General features: G+C 32.9%; 3 protein-coding genes across 3 annotated transcripts; all 3 read left to right on the plus strand.

Moving 5' to 3' along the window:
* The first annotated feature begins 875 nt into the window (after positions 1-875).
* LOC114377885 lies at positions 876-1,806 on the plus strand. Its single transcript, XM_028336349.1, has one exon. It carries the CDS (start codon positions 980-982, stop codon positions 1,532-1,534), a length of 555 nt encoding a protein of 184 aa, XP_028192150.1. The 5' UTR covers positions 876-979; the 3' UTR covers positions 1,535-1,806.
* Positions 1,807-5,613: 3,807 nt separating this feature from the next.
* Positions 5,614-6,836, plus strand: LOC114377884 (protein SHI RELATED SEQUENCE 3-like). Its single transcript, XM_028336348.1, has 2 exons — positions 5,614-5,940; positions 6,358-6,836. The coding sequence occupies exons 1-2, from the start codon at positions 5,694-5,696 to the stop codon at positions 6,741-6,743; spliced, it is 633 nt and encodes a 210-aa protein (XP_028192149.1). The 5' UTR covers positions 5,614-5,693; the 3' UTR covers positions 6,744-6,836.
* Positions 6,837-13,858: 7,022 nt separating this feature from the next.
* Positions 13,859-19,553, plus strand: LOC114378362 (DNA replication licensing factor MCM4-like). The gene is made up of 18 exons (XM_028336945.1): positions 13,859-13,976; positions 14,064-14,741; positions 14,829-14,957; positions 15,034-15,115; positions 16,071-16,203; positions 16,287-16,358; positions 16,441-16,557; positions 16,637-16,750; positions 16,829-17,041; positions 17,131-17,229; positions 17,391-17,551; positions 17,797-17,893; positions 17,980-18,141; positions 18,434-18,514; positions 18,593-18,671; positions 18,751-18,887; positions 18,974-19,027; positions 19,131-19,553. Exons 1-18 carry the CDS (start codon positions 13,940-13,942, stop codon positions 19,203-19,205), a joined length of 2,520 nt encoding a protein of 839 aa, XP_028192746.1. The 5' UTR covers positions 13,859-13,939; the 3' UTR covers positions 19,206-19,553.
* Positions 19,554-19,919: the final 366 nt, after the last annotated feature.

Genomic DNA, 19,919 nt, shown 5'->3' on the forward strand with positions numbered 1-19,919 from the left:
TTAACAAGAGTTATTCACCAAGTGAACCAAAGCTCACCAAAGTCCAACTCATCTAGTTGTAAAATGAATGGATCAACTAAAATGAACTATTTTAATTTAATTAGTAGTTATTTTAAGTTAAAGTGATATGTATACAGCCATCAAAATGTTCAGAGAATTTTTTAGCTACATACAGTAATTTTTTCCAACTCAAACATGATAATTCCTTTAAAATATACATGTAATTTATATATTATTTCCTTTAAAATTAAGTACAGCTCCTCCAGGCTCACAACCATCCTTGAATCACCGACAAAGCTCCCTCACTGCGAACCTTTCCAACGCGAGACTGTGTGGGACTGCGGGCACCATTTTTATCTTTATCTTAATTAAAGTTTAAAATGTATGAAATAAAATAAAATAAAATATTAATACCAGAATAGAAATAAAATAAAATATCAATTTTAATACGAGAATAAAAATGCAAATTCAACTTAAGAGCGCATAAATGTACCAAACTTATATTTTAGAATTAAGAGTATTTGCAAAAACTTTGTGGAAAATTATTTTAATTTACTAAAATAGTCTATAAATTTATTAAAATAAACTCTTTTAAAAAAAATTGTCTAATAAAAAAATATTAATCACTGATCAGGGTGCAGTACATCCAATCATGCCTCCTCAAAGTATTTACCACAAATTATTGTTATTATTATTATTATTTATTTTTTCTAAAAAAAAAGAAAAAGAAAAGTGGGGTAGGAAGCAGTAAGCAAGAAGCACCCACACGTACGGAGTTACACGTGTTCGTTGCTCATTGGGCTAGGCACGTAATCAAAGCCTGTTTTGTCACGTATCCGTGCATCGCAAGCAACGGACTTTATAATTGACGCGATAATAATTCATATTTACTCACACCACACCCCAACGCAACTAAGAAACCCAAAAGAAAGAAGAAGAAGAAAGAACAAAAGTCAAAAGTTCAATTTAGGGTAACAAAATGGAAAATCAAGCCTCATCATCGATGCAGTTCCTCATCCTCGAACAAGTTCAGTTCTTGAAGGTGAACGACGATTCCCTCTTGCAGTGGGAACTCGTCGACGTCGTTGACGCCGAAGAGGAGATAGATGGCTTTGGTTCTTCGGATTCTTCCGTTTCTTGGTTCGAATCCGATTCTTCTCCCTGCGATGCCCCAATTGAAGAAATTCGACACCTTCTTCTTCATCCCGATGTTGGTTTACAAGATCGACATGATGGTGTTGATGAATCGGAGCAAGATTCGGGTTTGGAAAATCATCATCACTACCATTATCACCATGATGATGATGATATGGGTGGTGATGATAATGATGAGGATGACGATGGGTATGGTTTGGATGATGAGCTTGTGCCATGGAACGTGAGCAACAAGTTCGGGAGGCAGAGGATGAGGAAATTGGGGAAAAGGGCATTTTCGAAAATGCACGGTTCGAAGAAATCTCCTTATCTGTTTGTGAGGCCTGGGTGTGTCCGTGGCAAGCATGGTTTGGGCCTTAAGCACATTACTGACTCCTAGTTAGGGTTTTAAATTATTATTGATTTGGGGGCTCTTCTGGAAAGAAAAGGGTCTTGAAGAATTGTGTTAGTTTGTTTAACTTGTAGAATCCTGATTATGATTTGTATTTGAATATCAGGTAGCAAGATCTTTAGGACACGTAATAATTGATGTCTTTCTCTTTTATGTGCATGCCATGTACTGATTCTGAATGTATTTCTTGATGGAAAAAAGAAAAAAAGAAAAATGGATCTGCTTGTTTATGTTTTTGGTGGATAGAAAATTGGAAATTACTTTGGTTCTCATGAGAGCAAATGGTTCGGATTTTGGTTTGTGGTAAACACAGAACATTCGGATGCATAAAAAATTAAGGAAGTTGATTTGAATTCCGTATCTATAGGGAAAGAGCACCTTGATTTATTACGCGACTATGTTTGTGCTCTTATTTAAAAGGATAAGATTGATTTGACAGTGAAAATGGAGCAGGAGTGTTGTTTTGGTTTTCATTCATTGTTGGCGAAAATTCGCTTTTAAAAAGCTATTTCTTTATCCAATACTATTTTTGTTGTAGCGTGCAAGTTTGAAATGGTTTTAATTGCAAAATTGTCACATCTTCGTGTTTGATTTGTTCTAACAACCGTGCTCGAAGTCGAAATTGAGATTGGTGTTCATGAAACGAAGAATTTATTTGGTAAAAGTGGGAAGAATGTAGCTTCTTTTAGAATGCAATGTTTAATAATAATGGAATGGAATAACGGATATGATTCTCTTATTATATTATAGTTCCGCTGAAGTGTTAGCACTTGAAACCCAGCTAAGGGAATCATGAAATTACGCCACTGCAATGGAGAAGTAGTAGTTTTGTAGCACGTATATCATTATAATTTGTTTGGTTTAAAAGTTTAGAGGAAAAAAGATGAAAATACGCCGCTTCTGACTTGTTTCTTTTACTATTTATGTATTACTTGAGAAGATAAAACACATAAAAAATGTGCACTTTTGTTAAAGTTATTTTTAACATTCTAAAATGACATTTGTTATTATTTCTCATTTATGATAAATGTATAAAGTACTTAATAATTAGGTAAAAATAACAATATAATTATATTAAAAACGTGACAATTAATATTATCTTGAATTAGATTTATCTTAAATCATTTAATATCGTCTCTAATTCTTCTTATAAAAAACAAATATCAATGTTAAAAATATTATTATTTATTTTTTATTAAAAAATCAGAGGAAGTATTTAATAAGTTATTCATAAAGATGGACTATAAGTTGTATTATCAGCTTAGATTCGTCTTAAAATCATTTGATAGGGAGGAAAGTTACTTACTTGATATTTAAACCACAACTCAATTATTAAGATGGATTATGGGAGACTTTTTAACATCTTGAAATTTTAAATAAAAAGTCAAAATTAAGTCTTTTTAATTTGGGTAAAACACCTTTTGGGTTCTTACAAGCGTATAGTACTATCATATTGGTCCTGAAAAGTGAAAAGTAAGAAAATAAAAAGAATTTTTGAAAGTATAATTTATCCATCATTTTAATCTAAAATTCAAAAACATGTCCCAATATAAATAATAATATTAACACATGTTTAACAACTAATTAACTAAAGTATGAGCAAGTAATTAAGTTTTAGAGACTTGTTTTTAATTTTCTTAGTTTTAGGGACTAATATAACAATCTTTTATTCTTTCAAGAACCAAAATTGTGTTTCAGTTTTTTAATTTTCATCTCCACTCTAATATTTGAAAGAAGAAACATACATTTTTCTCTTTTTATTAACACGTTGTCCTTCTTCAACTTTCGTCCACTTTTAAACTAAACAAAAACAAATCATTAATTATGAAGGAGAATATTAATAAACAAACACAAAACATTAATTCAAAGTTAGTTTTGGTAGCCCAAGTTGATTTTTACTGCACTTAGAATATACTCTTATCTCCTTCCTTGTGTCAATCTCCTTATTCAGGCAAGGTGAGATACCTGCAAAAGAACTTTGATGCTTAAGTCAGTAAGGGTTTGAGGTGTTTGTTAATGGAATTTGATTGTACTTTCCTTGAATAGGAGCTTATATCTCCTTAATACTCTAAACAATTATCAACTTGATAATTATTGTTAATTGTCCTCATACTACGTGATGAGGTCGTGAAAAGATCTTTTCTGAGGGCGTGTGTTGAGTTATTAGATCTCATATAATATACAAGTCTTTCAAACTTTGAGTTCGATGAGAATAAAAGAGCTTAAGAGTAGAGATAATTTAAGATAATAAAGTTTGTTAGATTAGATATAAAAGATTAAAGTAATAATAGATGCAAAATGTTTATGCCAAAAATAAAGATGATAAAACCATTTGATTTTATTTTTAACTCTATCAACACAAATGTTCACATAAGATACAGCTTTTAAAACAAAACATGTTACCACTATTAGATTAAAACACATTGTCCAATAAATATTGTGATTTTAGCATATGTTAATGCACGTGTGACTTTAATGGTCATGCCGTTTAAAGTGGGTAATAAACTCCTCTGAGCAAAGTTATATAGGATAAAAATCCTCAAATGCAAGTGACGTTTCGATTTTTGCGCCTCCATGATGAGGAGTTTGCCGCCCTTAGAAGTCTTCTTACGTTTCACAAAAATTGGTAACCTCGAAGGACCTAAAACATAACCCAAACGCATTTTGAAAATACAAGATCTAATTTCTTAAAGTCAAAATCTATATAAAAAAAAGACCAATATTGACCAGGTTAAATTTGTGGGAAGTGACAAATCACGCATACCTCTCGTTAAAACATCAGAAAAACACGGATGGTGGGAGAGGGGGCTGAAAATTCAGGGTCAAAGCTTTGAAATTTGACTGAAATTGCCGAACTTTAATTAGTTTATTCGACTGGCTAACTATCTCGTGAAAAAGGGCAAGCTATATGAGTGTGGAGATTTTAATTTTCATGTTCTGAAAAATTAATTTGAGTTAGAACGTTCAGCATGCATAATGCTATATACAACATCTCTTGCTTGGCCTTTATCGTGTGATGGGGTCCAATTAAAGGGCCAACTTCATATATATAACTAAAAAGGTTTCAGACAAAAAGAGGTGTTATGGAATTAGGTTATCTCACACTTGAAATATAAAATACTTAATTTGAAGTTTCAACGATACACATCAATAATTAATATGTTTGCATTTTAGAATAAAAAAGAAATGCATATTTTAGGTTGGCTTTCATATTTTCTCAAGAAAGAAATTAAAAAATGACATTGTATCAAACATTTTTTGGACCCGTACGTTTTTAGTTAACTGTTATTTTTTCTTTTTGAACGGTTTTTATCTATTGTTCTGAGTTTTAACTGATATTACAGTTTTTGGCTGTTTATTTTTTTCAGGTTAATTCTGGGGTTTATTGTCTCATCGTTATACTTTCACTTTTGTTATAAGAAAAAAAATAATTACATGCCTTTTAGGTTAGATTACAAAATATTTGATATGACTTTTGAGATACTTAAACGATAAAAGTTAATAAATTTATTATAAAATATCCTTTATAATAGAATGATAATATAAAATTATTTTTATATTGTTAATGTATAATTTTTTTTTGTTTTTTTTTAAATTGTTTTCTTCGAGTATTTTTCTAATTTGGGTATGGTTCGTGAAACTTTAGCTTCACTAACACGCGGTTGATATCTATATCATCAACCATGCCATTCAAAGAGATGAAAAAAATCGAGACATCTAATCCTAAATTATTGAGACCATATATTAAATATTAATGATTTACTTATTCAAAATCACCCAAATCTCTTCCATTATTATTATTATTATTATTATTTCTAATCAGCAGTGGAAAATTACGTAAAAATCACTCTGTTTAATGTTTAAAATTGGTTTATGCCTGCGTTTTGTTGTAAATTTATATATGTCTCTTGTATTTAAATTGTTTCTCTTTATTATCACCTTTTTTTTTTGTGGGTTTTACTCCAATTAATCTATAATTTATTTCGTGCAATTATGGCAGCTTTGCCATGGTGTATTCATTCATTTTTTGAACTCATGCGAGGTGCTTATATATAGAAATTTATCGCTTTATTCCATACCCATCATCATTGAGAGTACTGCTAGCTCTTGCAGCAGATCACAGAGAGGACGGGCAAAAAGGTCGACGATGGAAGCAGCTCAAGAAGTAGTGGTAAAGGGATCAAAGTGTCAAGACTGTGGGAACCAAGCGAAGAAGGATTGTGAATACTCAAGATGCAGAAGTTGCTGCAAGAACAAAGGCTTTAACTGCCAAACCCATATCAGAAGCACTTGGATTCCTGTGGATAGAAGGCGCCACCAGAAACTGGAGCAGCAACAACCTCTTCAGGGAGACGATACTCCTAAAAGGCACAAGCACAACCCATATTCATCAAGTACTGTACATTTCTCCACTAAACCCAAATTACAGCCCTAACACCTTCCTTTTCCTTAATTCTGCTGTTAATGTTATCCTTCTATGTCTCAAAACAATCATCAAGATTTTAAATATCCATCGCTATTGTCTTCCAGTTTTGTCACCACATTTGTTGATATCTTGACAAATCACACACAAATACGACCAATGTTAAATTTTAATGTTGTGATCCAAATTAAGGTCACTCATTTTTTAAAACCTTGATCATCATACTCATAAAAGCACATTTTTATTCAGCATATTTTCATCTTTTAGCTGAAACTTCAATCTGGTTTCAAAATCACTGCCTCTTTTGTATTTTTTTTTCTTTTTTTATAATTTTAACCCTCCTAATTTTTGGTGATATATATATATATCATTGATTTGTCTAATTTAGGTTTAGAGAAGTTCAAATTTCCAGCTGTTATGAGTTCCATGGCGTCATTCAGCTGCGTTCAGGTGCGTTCTATAGATGGCACGGTCAATGAAATCGCGTATCAAGCAACTGTGAACATTGGAGGACATGTATTTAGTGGTCTTCTTTATGATCAAGGCCCTGAGCAAAGCTTCAATGCTAAGGGTGGCAACATAGGCCCTCTTGATCAACAACAAAATCTCAATCTTTGGAGTGTTTCAATCCACACTACTCGTGATGGTGCAAGTGCAACTATGCCTCCACTATCAGCCACTGCTGCTCAGGAACCATTTTTTCCTCCACCACATCCATTTCCCCTAGCTTCCTTCAGACCTGATATGACATACATGTCACACCCTAAACCTTAATTTATTTCTAGATATTGTGAAACAAAAATGTGAAGATATACTTAATGAGTTTAATATTTATGTATAAGAATATAAAATAATTTTATATTATCATTTAATTATAAATCATTATTTAAATTATTTTAAGATAATTATTTGAAAAATTAATAAATTTATTATGTATATGATCGATTATGATTAAATGATTGTATAAATTTTACACCTCAATGTATAATATTTTTTCTCATACTTAGTTAATTAGATGCCGGAGAAGAATAGAATGTAACAAAATACTTACTATTTACTAATTCAGCTAGCGACTTCTTGGGGGACTTTATTGTTCAAGTAGATAGAAACTCTAAGATAAGCAGCATAAGTGGGACAAATATTCATTAATCAACATAGACTGTGGGAGCTTCTTGTTTTGGTTGAAACACCAATGACTCGATATATATATATATATATATATATATATATATATATATATATTACATATTTGTTACTATTTAGAGTTTGGTATTTAATTTAATTAGCATGTAGCACATGCCCCTACTTATAGGTTTGGCAGTTTTGTCTTCTTGTTTTGAAGTGATTCACTTTTTTTACATCTTTATTAATCATAATGTTCCTACTTAAAGTCCCTTTTGTCGCCATTATACTGTAAGCAGAGTTGGGACAAAATTGCCAAGTTTTCATTATCATTAATATTTAATTCTACATAATTTGTTAGTGTCATGTCTATAAGCTGCATCAAACCCAATGTTTCTAGATAGGAAAAAGCAACATGATAACATAACTAATGAAGATCAATATTAATCTCTGGTTTGGCAAGCCATGGATTTTTCAAAGCGGTAGGCGCTTTTGTTTGTTTCGATGGCATGGCATTGAACACAAATCCAAAGGTTGTTCTTTTTTCTTTTGCCTCCACAAAACGAGGATGCGTAGTTTACCTAATTAAGTTGCAATATGAATCTGCATTTTAATGTCGTTTTTTTTGTGTCATTTCAATTCTTTGCTTGAACTGCGGGTTCAATTCGACATAAACGATTATATATATATATATATATATATATATATATGGCTTTTTTCTTTCTAATATGGTATGGTATATATGAATGTGAAACCTAGCTTTCATATTTTGTAGAAGAGTACATACATGCACCGCATAAACACACACATGTACAAGGGAAGAATCATCCGTAACCCTAAACAATTTAAAACAACAATGCATTTTTTTGGTGCTGTACAAAAGAGGTTACGAAAGACCAGGCATCTTTTGAAACTTAGTTTCAAGTTAGCTTTTGCAGTAAAGTACTAGATAAATCGAGTGCGCTCAAACTTTTTATAGAAAAGAGGCAGTCACTAGCTATAAGGAATACTCGTACACAACCTGAGGAATATATCCTTTATATATATGCTTCAAATATAAATATAGAGGCACGTACCAAACAGTTCTAATCAATGCACTAAGAAATTTCCAGACTGCATGCGGATTCTCGATCTCCCACAAATGGGTTATATGTGTATAGAGATGACTTGCTAATTCTGGCTCCTCATGATATTAAAATCCTAATTTTATGATGATGGATAAACAAATTACGTTCAGATGGGACGTTGCTAACATTTACTTAATACGGGAAAGAAATTGAATAGGCTGAGAAAATTTCACCTTTCCTTAAAGTTGGTAGCAATGAAATCGCAAATGTCTTTCGGCAAAGCTTTTAATTAATTAAAAATATTACATATATGATTAACAAACGCACTTCAAACATCTCCCTCTCTTCTGTTTTTTTTATCGATAAATTTTAGTTTACTAAAATGATAGTTTTTATAAGTAGAAAGAATTGAACTTATGATCTTTTTTTTCTTTCTTAAACACATCTTATATCTGTATTCTTTCTCTTTAATTTGTATTAAAGAGAAAAAAACAATCCCTCTCTCTTTTATGTTAACCACAGCGTTAGATAGTTTAATAAGCTGAAGATGGATCAAGCTCCTCACCGGTTGTCACAAGTTATTAAATCCGACACTACATGTTTTAAGCTTAAGTCATCTGAATGAGAAAAAAAAAATTAAACTAAAGTGAAAAATTTATTAAAAAAGGTGAATCAGATTTTTTAAGATTAATTATTAATAAAACTAATAGATAATTCACATATATTTATAATACAATAAGAAAAAAATTATGAAATTCGACATTCTAACTAGATTGATCAAATATGATAAAAATTTATTTATATAAACTTCTTCATAGTCAATTTCATAAACAAAAATTAATTTAAAAAGTTAATTTGTAAAAAGTTTTTTCACATTAACTTCTCTAAAAACTGATTTTTATACATAAGTTAAGTTTACCTCAGAGAGACGTTTATTTTGTTTTGATTTTTATACATAAGTTAAGTTTACCTCAGAGAGACGTTTATTTTGTTTTCATACTTTTTTTCTTTTAAAAGTACTTGTAGATAGATTTATTCAAAATACCTTAAATCAATAATATTTGGAAAAAAAAAACAGAAAAAAATAGTCATGAGTGTATCGTGTACTGCATGTATTTCCCTTTTCTCTCCACCCTTCGTCACAATTCACAAATATAAATAGGTCTCGTCGGTATTTTGTTACCCCGTTTTTTGCTGTTCTTCCTTTGACATGCGAAATCACTTCTTTCACTATTATTTAGATGTCAATTCCAACTTCCACACATGATAATACTTAAGTTTATTTATCTGTAATTCGTCCATCGCTGGATGCCATAAGAATGCACACACATCAACATATTGCTCATTTGATTCTTGTCTATAATATATTATGTCAAAAGTAGCATAGTAAGTATGTTTTGATGCTTTACTTAATCTAAATTAACCAGACATTAGATGCTGATCCAATCACCTCAAATATTATATTATGTAAAATGTCATTATCATCGAAAAGAAGCTCAAACCCTTTAAAACCAAAGTGTTTTAAAATTGATGACAATTATTGTATAGTTCTATGAACATTATTTTATAGTTGTTAAAGGAATGATGGAATTTTGAAAATATTTGTTGAAAATCCACTGCAATTATATCAACCTCTTGTTAAAGTGTTAAGACCGTTTGATTTAAGTAAATATTTTACTTTTTTGTTTTTTTAATAATTATAAGAGAGGAGATCGAGTTATCCTTAAAATAACTTTTGGCAGAGTTATTATCTTCTATAATTCTATATGCAATTAATTTTTTTAATCTAAAACATTAAATTAAAAGTTCATAGTGAATATTTTAACTCTAACTATGATTTTTATAATAATAATAATAATAATAATAATAATAATAATAATAATGATAATAATAAAATATTGTACTTCCCTTTTTTAAAATATTGTCATCACCATCGTAATATTTTTTTTAAAATAAAGTACAATATTTATCTTTGGACACAAAATCACTACTTGTGATATATTTAAAAATATATATTAAACCCTAAAAATTAATGAATTAGAATGAGAAAATAATATTAAACATATATAATAAGTGTCTAAGTAAATTATAAGTTTTTTTTATAACAGTACAATGTTATAAAAAAACAGTGAATTGAAAAGTAAAAACAATAAAGACAATGTTAATAATATACTAAATTAAAAATAAATTATAAAAGAAAATAATATGTGATTACTTTATTTATTTGTTTATATAAAATAATAAATACATTACTTTATCAAATGACTAACCTGAATATAATTTAATTATCTTAATTTGAAATATTCTTCGTTATTTTAATATTCTTTATTTTATTAATCATGTTAGTACTAAATTAACTAAACTTATAGGTAAGAACTAAAGAAAAAAAAGCACTAAAAGAATGTCAAGAATCTAAACGTAACAATTTGTTTTTGCAAAAGATAATACCAAAAAGAGTCTGTATTCACAAAAACTTAAAACATATTTTATGGGTCACTTCTATTTCAGATTATTCAATCCATAATGTTGTTGGTCATCTTCGATTCAAGATTCTAGAATTATAGTTTCATTTTTCAGATTGAGAAATTCAAAGTTATAGTTATAAATGAGTAATGTAATTGTGGTTTCATAATTCTAGATTGAGTATGTTAGGATCAGATTTGATCAGATTTAAGAGAATCAAATATATTCTAAACTTAAAGTGGTTAAAAGATCATATAGGTTGGAATTGATATTTCTAATATTGTTTTTATTATAAATAATAAGATATGAATAAATAATATCCAGTAATTGACATCAATTATGGTTATATAAATGATTTCCACTATGAGGAAATCAATCCATGCAAATTATCAATGTTATCTTTTTATCTCATCTTATCTTTAGCTTTAATGATAGTGTTTATCTAGTTTTCCAGTAGAGTAGAAATCAACATTCTAACAAAGTACATTTGCATTGTGGATTACCCAATCCAAAACATTGTTGACTACCTTGTGGAATCAAAATTCTGCCGTGGCAACGACTCAATGTCCATGGCCAACTATGGTGCAACTAGTCATGGCAACACGAGGTCTGGGTCACAGTGGTGCAAGGATAAGAGGGAGAGTGAGGGGAGAAGGGCAAGTTTGGGATATTAAAATATTTAGGGATGCAAGAACTGAAAAAATGGGATGTCGGAAGCAATTGCCTTTTTTATATTGAATGTGTTTTTTCAGCACCCTCTCTATCCAAAACATTTTTAAGGGTATTGTGGTGAACACTATCACTTTTGCTAATGACACTACTTAGGTTGGTGCATTTTGCCCATATTCTAAAATTGCTCCCTAAAAAATTACGAGCACCATCACTTTTGCTAATGACACTACTTTATGTGGGTGCATTTTACCCATATTCTAAAATTGCCCCTTGGAAAATTATAAAACAAAATTATATTTTCGTTGTGCAATTAAGAGTGAAAAAATATACAACGAAAGTATGTGTATTTTAGAATTGTGTTTGCATTGTGTATTTTAGAACCATATTTGCACAACGAAAACACAATTTTATTGTTTCATTTGTGGATTTTTTCATCACCCTCAAAATAACACAACATAATCATGATTTCACTGTGTTATTTGATTCCATTCTAAACAACACAACAAAATCATGATTTCGTCCTGTAATTTTACTTTTGTCTTCATTATACAATAAAATTATGATTTCGTTGTATTAATCAACACAATATAAGTACAATTCCGATGTGTTATTCATCTAGTAATACAACAAAATCATACTTCCATCGTGTTGTTTTTCAAAACAAAAAATAATGCAACGAAAGTGTAATTTTGTTGTGTTATGTGTTGAAAATCATAATGAAATCATACTTCTATTGTAGTATTTTCCAAAACAAAACAAAAAATCACAATGAAAGTACGATTCTATTATGATTCTTAACTTAGAACACAACAAAATTGTACTTACATTATATATAAAAGAAACAAAAAAAAATGCACGAAGAAGGAGAGAGGGTGGTAAGAAGAACTAGAAAAGAAGGAAGGGTGAGAAAAATGTACAAAGATGCACTTTTATCTTTTTTCATTACTTTTCAAAAAGTGGTAATGAAAATATGAACTCCCTTTTAATCACCAAGTCCATCTCTAATACATGTGACAAGAATAACATGGATTGATGTGGGTGATATGGTGTATAAAAAATATGCGTGATTTTTAGGCTCAAAATTATTAGCTACATTTTTATTTGAAAGATAAAAAATCAATGAAATTCATTAAGATATTTTATGTTATATATTAGGAAGCGAATATGTTATATATATATATATATATATATATATATATATATATATATATATATATATATATATGTTATATTTACAATACGCCAATCATTATGTAATATATTTTGTATAGTGTATATAATATAATTATATAGAGATAAAGAGAAACAAAAAGAGAGGAAATATATGAAATAGAGAAAGAGAAATTTGTCTTATCATATTGTTTGCTAATCCCATTTTTCTTGAACAGGAACTATCTTTATTGATAAATTAGATAAGATAAATAGTAACATAAAAAATTTGTATGACATTAATGCATCAAATAATTGATTACAATATTTTGAAATAATTATCTTATTATATTTCGATTGTTATGAAATAGGGTCTAATTAGATTGTTGTTTCGTGTACTTTCCAAGATACTTCTGGCATTTTTTAAAATGTTTTTTTTTTACTTTCTAGATTAGTCATTTTGAAAATAAAAAGGAAATGCATTTGAGAATATAATTATTTTACATTATGGAAGACAAAAGGGAGTGTATGAAGTAATAGTCCTCTGATTACTAATTAGTAAGAAGATCAGGCTTCTTATAATGAGTGTTGCTAGGTGCACCCAGCAAAAATTTGAAATGCCAAAATTGCCTCTATCACCTTTCTTCCTTAAAAATGACATTTCTTTTCCGGAACAACTTCTTACTCCATTTTTAAAAAGCTTTTTTCTCGTTTTTCACTTTTTCCTGCGGCATTGTCTCTGGTTCGTGGGGGTAGCAAGGTTGAGTGCAACGGTGAAGGTGAAGTTTCCGGCGTCAAGCTTTGCGGTGGTCGGTGGCGGCAAACAAGGTACGTAGATGACGTTTGTTCGTCACGGACGTACGGATGGCTTCCGGATCAAGTTGATCCGTAAGCTTTTTACGGATCAACTTCATCCGTAAGCTTGTTAATATTCTTCCAGATCAAGTTGATCTGTAAGAGGCTTCCGGATCAACTTGATCCATACGTTGATCCAGAAGGATGTTACGGATCAAGTTGATCCGTAAGTGTCTTACGGATCAACTCTTCCAGATCAACTTGATCCGTAAGAGGCTTCCGGATCAACTTGATCCGTACGTTGATCCGGAAGGATGTTACAGATCAAGTTGATCCGTAAGCTACAAATCAAGTTGATCCGTAAGCTACAAATCAAGTTGATCCGTAACATCCTTACGGATCAAGTTGATCCGGAAGTCTCTTACGGATCAAGGTGATCCGTATGTTGATCCATAATTTGCCATTTAAGAGCTTTGTTGGGTGCACCAGCAATAATGCTGGGTGCATCTAACAACACTCTCTTATAATTTACACGGCAACTTAAAGGCCCAGATCCAAGCCCACAAGTTTTGGCGGGAAACCAGAAGTCTTGCCCCGCCATATCCTGCGGCTATTCATCCCTAGTCACTACTCAACTTCGCGCCCAAACGCACTTTCTTTCTTCTCTTTCAGATTTTGATTTTCTCTTGGCGCACCAAATTCATGGCTTCCGATTCTTCTCCCCTGAATTTCAACAACGGTTCGTATCGCTCCTCTCTCTCCCCGTTTTTCTCGCGAGTTCCCTTTTCCGATTTTGAATTTTGTTGACCCCCCCCTTTTTTTTCAGGACCTTCATCCCCCGACGACTCCCTTTCCAGCCCTATCGGCAACACCTTCTCCTCGCCGGCAAGTAGACGCCGGCGCCGCTCATCCACCCCCTCCGCATTCGCCACCCCGTCGGAGCGCCGCTCCCGATTCGCCTCCTCCGATGCCACCCCAACCGCGCCGCGCTCCCGCCAGAGAGGTGGCAGTGGAGGCGGCGGAGGGCACGTTCCCGCCACTCCGACCTCCACCACCGACGACGTGCCGGTCTCTTCGGATGGCGGCGACGGCTTCGACATGGACGATGCCAGGCCCACCTTCGTGTGGGGCACCAACATAAGCGTGGAAGACGTGAACGACGCGATTAAAAGGTTCGTGAGGAACTTCAGAGAAGCGTCTTCGTCGCAGGGTGGTGACGATGATGACGGGTTGCACTTGCACACCGAAGGGAAGTATGAGAAACTGATCAGACAGGTTATTGACGTTGAAGGAGATTCTCTTGATGTTGATGCGCGTGATGTGTTTGATCATGACCCTGATCTGTACACTAAGATGGTTAGGTACCCTCTTGAGGTGCTTGCCATCTTTGATTTGGTCTTGATGAACATGGTTAGCGAATTGAAGCCTATGTTCGAGAAGCACATTCAGACCCGTATTTTCAATCTCAGAACCTCAACCTCTATGAGAAATTTGAACCCATCTGGTAAGTTTTGGGTGCATTATTCAGAATTATGTGTCTTACTGTAGATAATTGGGCTCATATAATGACATAAGGGCATTTTTTTAATAGATATTGAGAGGATGGTATCATTGAAGGGAATGGTTATAAGAAGCAGCTCAATCATTCCAGAGATTAGGGAAGCTATATTTAGGTGTCTTGTGTGTGGATTCTGCTCTGAGCCAGTTCCTGTGGAGAGAGGTAATTTCTTGTACTCACTTGTCATTTTAGTGTATCTTTAGATATGTAATGTTTTGCTGACTACTGTCACTTTTAGGGCGAATAACTGAACCCACTATATGTTTGAGGGAAGAGTGTCAATCCAGAAACTCCATGGCACTTGTTCACAACCGATGCAGGTAATGCACACCTCCTTATCTTTATGTGATAATGAAAAAGAGAAATGCTAGGAACACACTCTTTATCACACTCCTTTGTACACACTCTCTTATTAGTTATTTTTTTTTTGAAAATGATTAAATTTTGTGGGATCAACATCATATTTATTGATTCTCTATTTCTTGATTTTGTAGTTTTCAACAAATTTTAACTAATTAGAAAGAGTGTGTTTGAAGGAGTGTTTTAAAGATAGTACTCCCCAATGAAAAAACTTGTAAGTTAACAATTTGGAATTGAACACTTGATTTTGACTGTGGGATAATGTGGTATGATATTGAATGAGCCAGATTTTGGAGGGAGTCTCCTTTGATTTCTCCTTCTCATTCATTGATTCAGTTCCTTTAGATTTTTGCTTTTGAGCAATCTGTGGCTGAGTGTAGATTTTCTGGCAAAGTAAAACATAGGGGAATATCTCAAGCTTCTGAATCAGTTGTCATTTTCCACTAAACTCACCTTGTATTACCTCTAAATACCTTGTGAAACTAACTAGAATCCCTACAGACTATAGTGCCTTGGGAACTATTATTGTTGGAAAGAGTACTGAACTCTTTCCATGTTAGTAAATAAAATCAACCTGCTGTCAATTTAGATTAAACTTAACCTTTGGTTGAGTCCAGTGTGTAACTCAATCAAATATCAACCTAAAACCAGGTAATTTGTGACAAAGGTTAAGAACCATACCTCCTTTGTCAAGAGGTTCATATACGTACAGTGCTTTAAATATTAATATAATTGAAGCATACTGGGTAGAATTTAGTGACACATAATAAATGGGATGATGACCATGGCTATTGGACCCTATTTAGACTTTTTTTATTATTATTTGTAACTATTCTGCTTAAATTTTTGAGCTGAGCTTTGGGTTCTGGTAACCATAAAACTATAGTTAACATATATATTTTCTTTTATAACCAGGTTTGCTGACAAGCAAATTGTGAGGGTCCAGGAGACACCTGACGAGATTCCTGAAGGAGGAACACCTCACACAGTTAGCTTGCTGATGCATGACAAGTTGGTGGATAATGCAAAGCCAGGTGACAGAGTTGAGGTCAGACTGTAGACATACTTTGTGATAAATAAGTGTCCATAAGCTAGTTTAATCATCACATAAAGATGTTTTGTTTTCATCAGGTGACTGGTATTTATAGGGCTATGAGTGTCAGGGTTGGACCAACACAGAGAACTGTTAAGTCATTGTTCAAGGTATGTGTTATATGTTCTTGACTCTTTTACATTTGTTATGTTGTCTAATTGATGTTTTAATTTTGTCCTCTTCATGTTGCAGACATATATTGATTGTCTTCACATAAAGAAGACTGATAAGTCCAGGATGTTTGTAGAGGATGTTATGGATGTTGATGGTCAAGATAGAAATGCAGAAGTTCTCTTTGATGAAGAAAAGGTGCAGTTTGTTTCTATTTTCTATGAAATCCACTGCTTGCTTTATGCACTTGCTAATTGCATTCTTGTCTGAGATGCAGGTGGCTCAACTGAAGGAGCTCTCAAAACGGCCTGATATATATGAAATACTGACAAATTCATTGGCTCCAAACATCTGGGAGCTAGATGATGTGAAAAAAGGTCTTCTTTGTCAGGTTAGGCATATTTCTAGTTATGCATTCATTGATTGCTTGACGAATTTTCTAAGGATGCTAGTTTATAATTGGTTGCAGCTTTTTGGTGGCAATGCTTTGAAGTTAGCTTCTGGTGCTAACTTTCGTGGCGATATAAATATTCTTCTCGTTGGTGATCCTGGGACAAGCAAGTCCCAGTTACTTCAATACATACACAAACTATCTCCACGTGGCATTTACACCAGTGGAAGGGGAAGTTCAGCCGTTGGATTGACTGCTTATGTGACCAAGGACCCCGAAACAGGAGAAACTGTATGGACCATGAATACATAATTTCTTACTACCTTCTACACAAGAAACACAACGAAACCTAATTCTAACTATTTTTGCTTACGTTTCAGGTTTTAGAGAGTGGTGCCCTTGTTTTGAGTGACCGAGGTATATGTTGTATTGATGAATTTGACAAAATGTCTGACAATGCAAGGAGCATGTTACATGAGGTTAATCACATTCTTTGTGTATACATATTTGCCAATGAAGTATTTGTTTAGTCATATCTGTTTTCTCAAAATTCTTTAAAATTTATCCTACAATTCTTATAAAGCCAAGACTGTCAGCTCTACTATTCAATTACTAATGCACCTTTCTCTGTTTATTCCAGGTGATGGAACAACAAACCGTTTCAATAGCAAAGGCAGGTATTATTGCTTCCCTCAATGCTAGGACTTCGGTGTTGGCTTGTGCAAATCCAAGTGGGTCAAGATATAATCCTCGCTTGTCTGTCATTGACAACATACACCTTCCTCCCACTCTTTTGTCCAGGTTTGATATTGCACAAAAGCTGTGATGACTAGATTATGGGTCTGGCAGCACATTTTTTCAATTTCTTGCCAGCCATCTTAAATCTATTAGCTATGCTTTATGTTGGTCTCGCCTCTGATATTTTTGATTCATTGCTAAGCAAGGCAAAATATTAAACAAGCTATTGAATCAGTTAATTCTCTTTATCAAACTATATTGTGAGAAGTAGGCTATAACTTAAAGTTTGTTACCAAATTATCTTGCAGATTTGATTTAATCTACTTGATGCTTGACAAGGCTCATGAACAGACTGATAGGCGCCTTGCCAAACATATTGTGTCCCTACACTTTGAGAATCCCGAGGTTTAGAAAACTTGCAATCATCCCATTCAATGTTAAGATCCAAACTTAAGTGCTTTTACTTACATGTTTTGTGTCTGTAATTATAGAACGTGGAGCAGGATGTGTTGGACATTTCTACATTAACCGATTATGTTAGCTATGCCCGAAGGCACATACACCCACAGCTTTCTGATGAAGCTGCTGAAGAATTGACTAGAGGTTACGTAGAAATAAGAAAAAGAGGAAATTTTCCTGGGAGTAGCAAAAAGGTAATATCTTTTACTTCAAAATGATTCCATTCTTTTTAATGTTTAGCTCAAATGTTTTTTCTTAAAATATTGCTCAATTGCTCACCATCAGTTAGATAACAAGTTCACCAAGACAGGTAGAATATTTTTCTCACAATTAGGAATGTGTGATAGGTCACCATTATCATGTATAATTAGTATCCATATCTGTGATATGAATGAATTAATCCTTGATGTTGTAATTGTGCTGATTTTCAATTATTCATACGTGTTTCTCTGCTGTGTTTGCTCATCTTGTCAATCAATTAAACAGGTGATAACAGCAACACCGAGGCAGATTGAGAGTCTGATACGCCTAAGTGAAGCATTGGCTCGGATGCGCTTCTCAGAATGGGTTAGTTAGACTCAATTTCTTCATGAAGTGCAGATATGAAATTGTATGGATAATTATTTAATATCCTGATGCAAACAGGTCGAAAAACATGATGTAATGGAGGCTTTTCGGCTTTTGGAAGTTGCGATGCAGCAGTCTGCAACGGATCATTCTACTGGTAGTTTTCCAATCAAGTCTGATTCTAATATTTCATCTGGACAAAAATGTGCTTAATGTCTTTTTTCTTCTTTTCACAGGAACTATTGACATGGATCTTATTACTACTGGAGTTTCGGCAAGCGAAAGGATGAGACGAGAAAGTTTGCAACAAGCTACTCGTAACATAATCATGGAGAAAATGCAGATTGGGGGACAATCTATGCGGTTATTGGAGGTATGGTAGTTCGATTTGTATGCAAGTATGCACTAGATTACTTAAGTTTGCTATGACTTTCTCATCTAGTTAAAATTATCTTGTAGTTATTGGAAGAATTGAAGAAACAGGATACTGGTAGCGATGTTCATCTTAATGATGTAAGGGTGTCCTCTTTTATGAAATGAATTTTGTTAACATGTGTTTATGCATTCTCTATCTCCAAGGATAAATTAACTAATGGGCTAATTCTTGTTAATGCAGCTAAGGAATGCAATTGCTACTCTCGCTGCAGAAGGATTTGTTACCATGCACGGTGACAGTGTAAAAAGATCTTGATAACATGAGACAGTGCCACCAGGGGACTGTCTGATAAGTATTAATTATAGTGGTTACTGTTTTTATTCTTTAACCTTCTTACCCATTCTTGTGCATCCGGAGTTCAATGTTTCGTACATATATTTTTATTTATTTATTTATTTATACGGTGTCTTGGGAATGCATCTATTGGTATTTGGTAGTTATTGTTTTTTCTTTTCCTTTATCCGAACTAGCTTTACTAGTTAGGTCTTTTTCATTTTAGACGATGGTTACGGTGCACAACTAAAATAACTGACACCGTGCCAAAGTATTCTTAAACCGTTGGATTTTTACAATTTTAAATTGATGGTTGATTTTTTCTTTCCCGATTTACCTCGCAAATTGTGCCTCATCCTCTCTTCTCTATTTCTCGCCGCCCCACTCTTAACTACGAAATCCCTTTTGGTCCGTGGTGGCTTCACATTGCGGTGAGTTTCTTTGTGGATCGTGGTGATGTTGCGGTGAGTTTCTTTGTGGATCGTGGTGATGTTGCGGTGGTTCATGATGCTTTCGGTTTGTTGGCCTTTTGGTTTTGTCGCTTTGGTGGGTGTTGTAGGTTTGACGGTGGTTCAAGTTTCAATTTTTTTATTTCAGATTCTGATCTGTTTCTTGAAGACTTGTGTTTTTGATTTTGTATCGATTCTCATATGAGAAACTTTGAACATTATTTTCATAGTTTTGGATATTTTTTGT

Source organism: Glycine soja, chromosome 12 (assembly GCF_004193775.1).
Source record: "Glycine soja cultivar W05 chromosome 12, ASM419377v2, whole genome shotgun sequence".
Taxonomy (NCBI): domain Eukaryota; kingdom Viridiplantae; phylum Streptophyta; class Magnoliopsida; order Fabales; family Fabaceae; genus Glycine; species Glycine soja.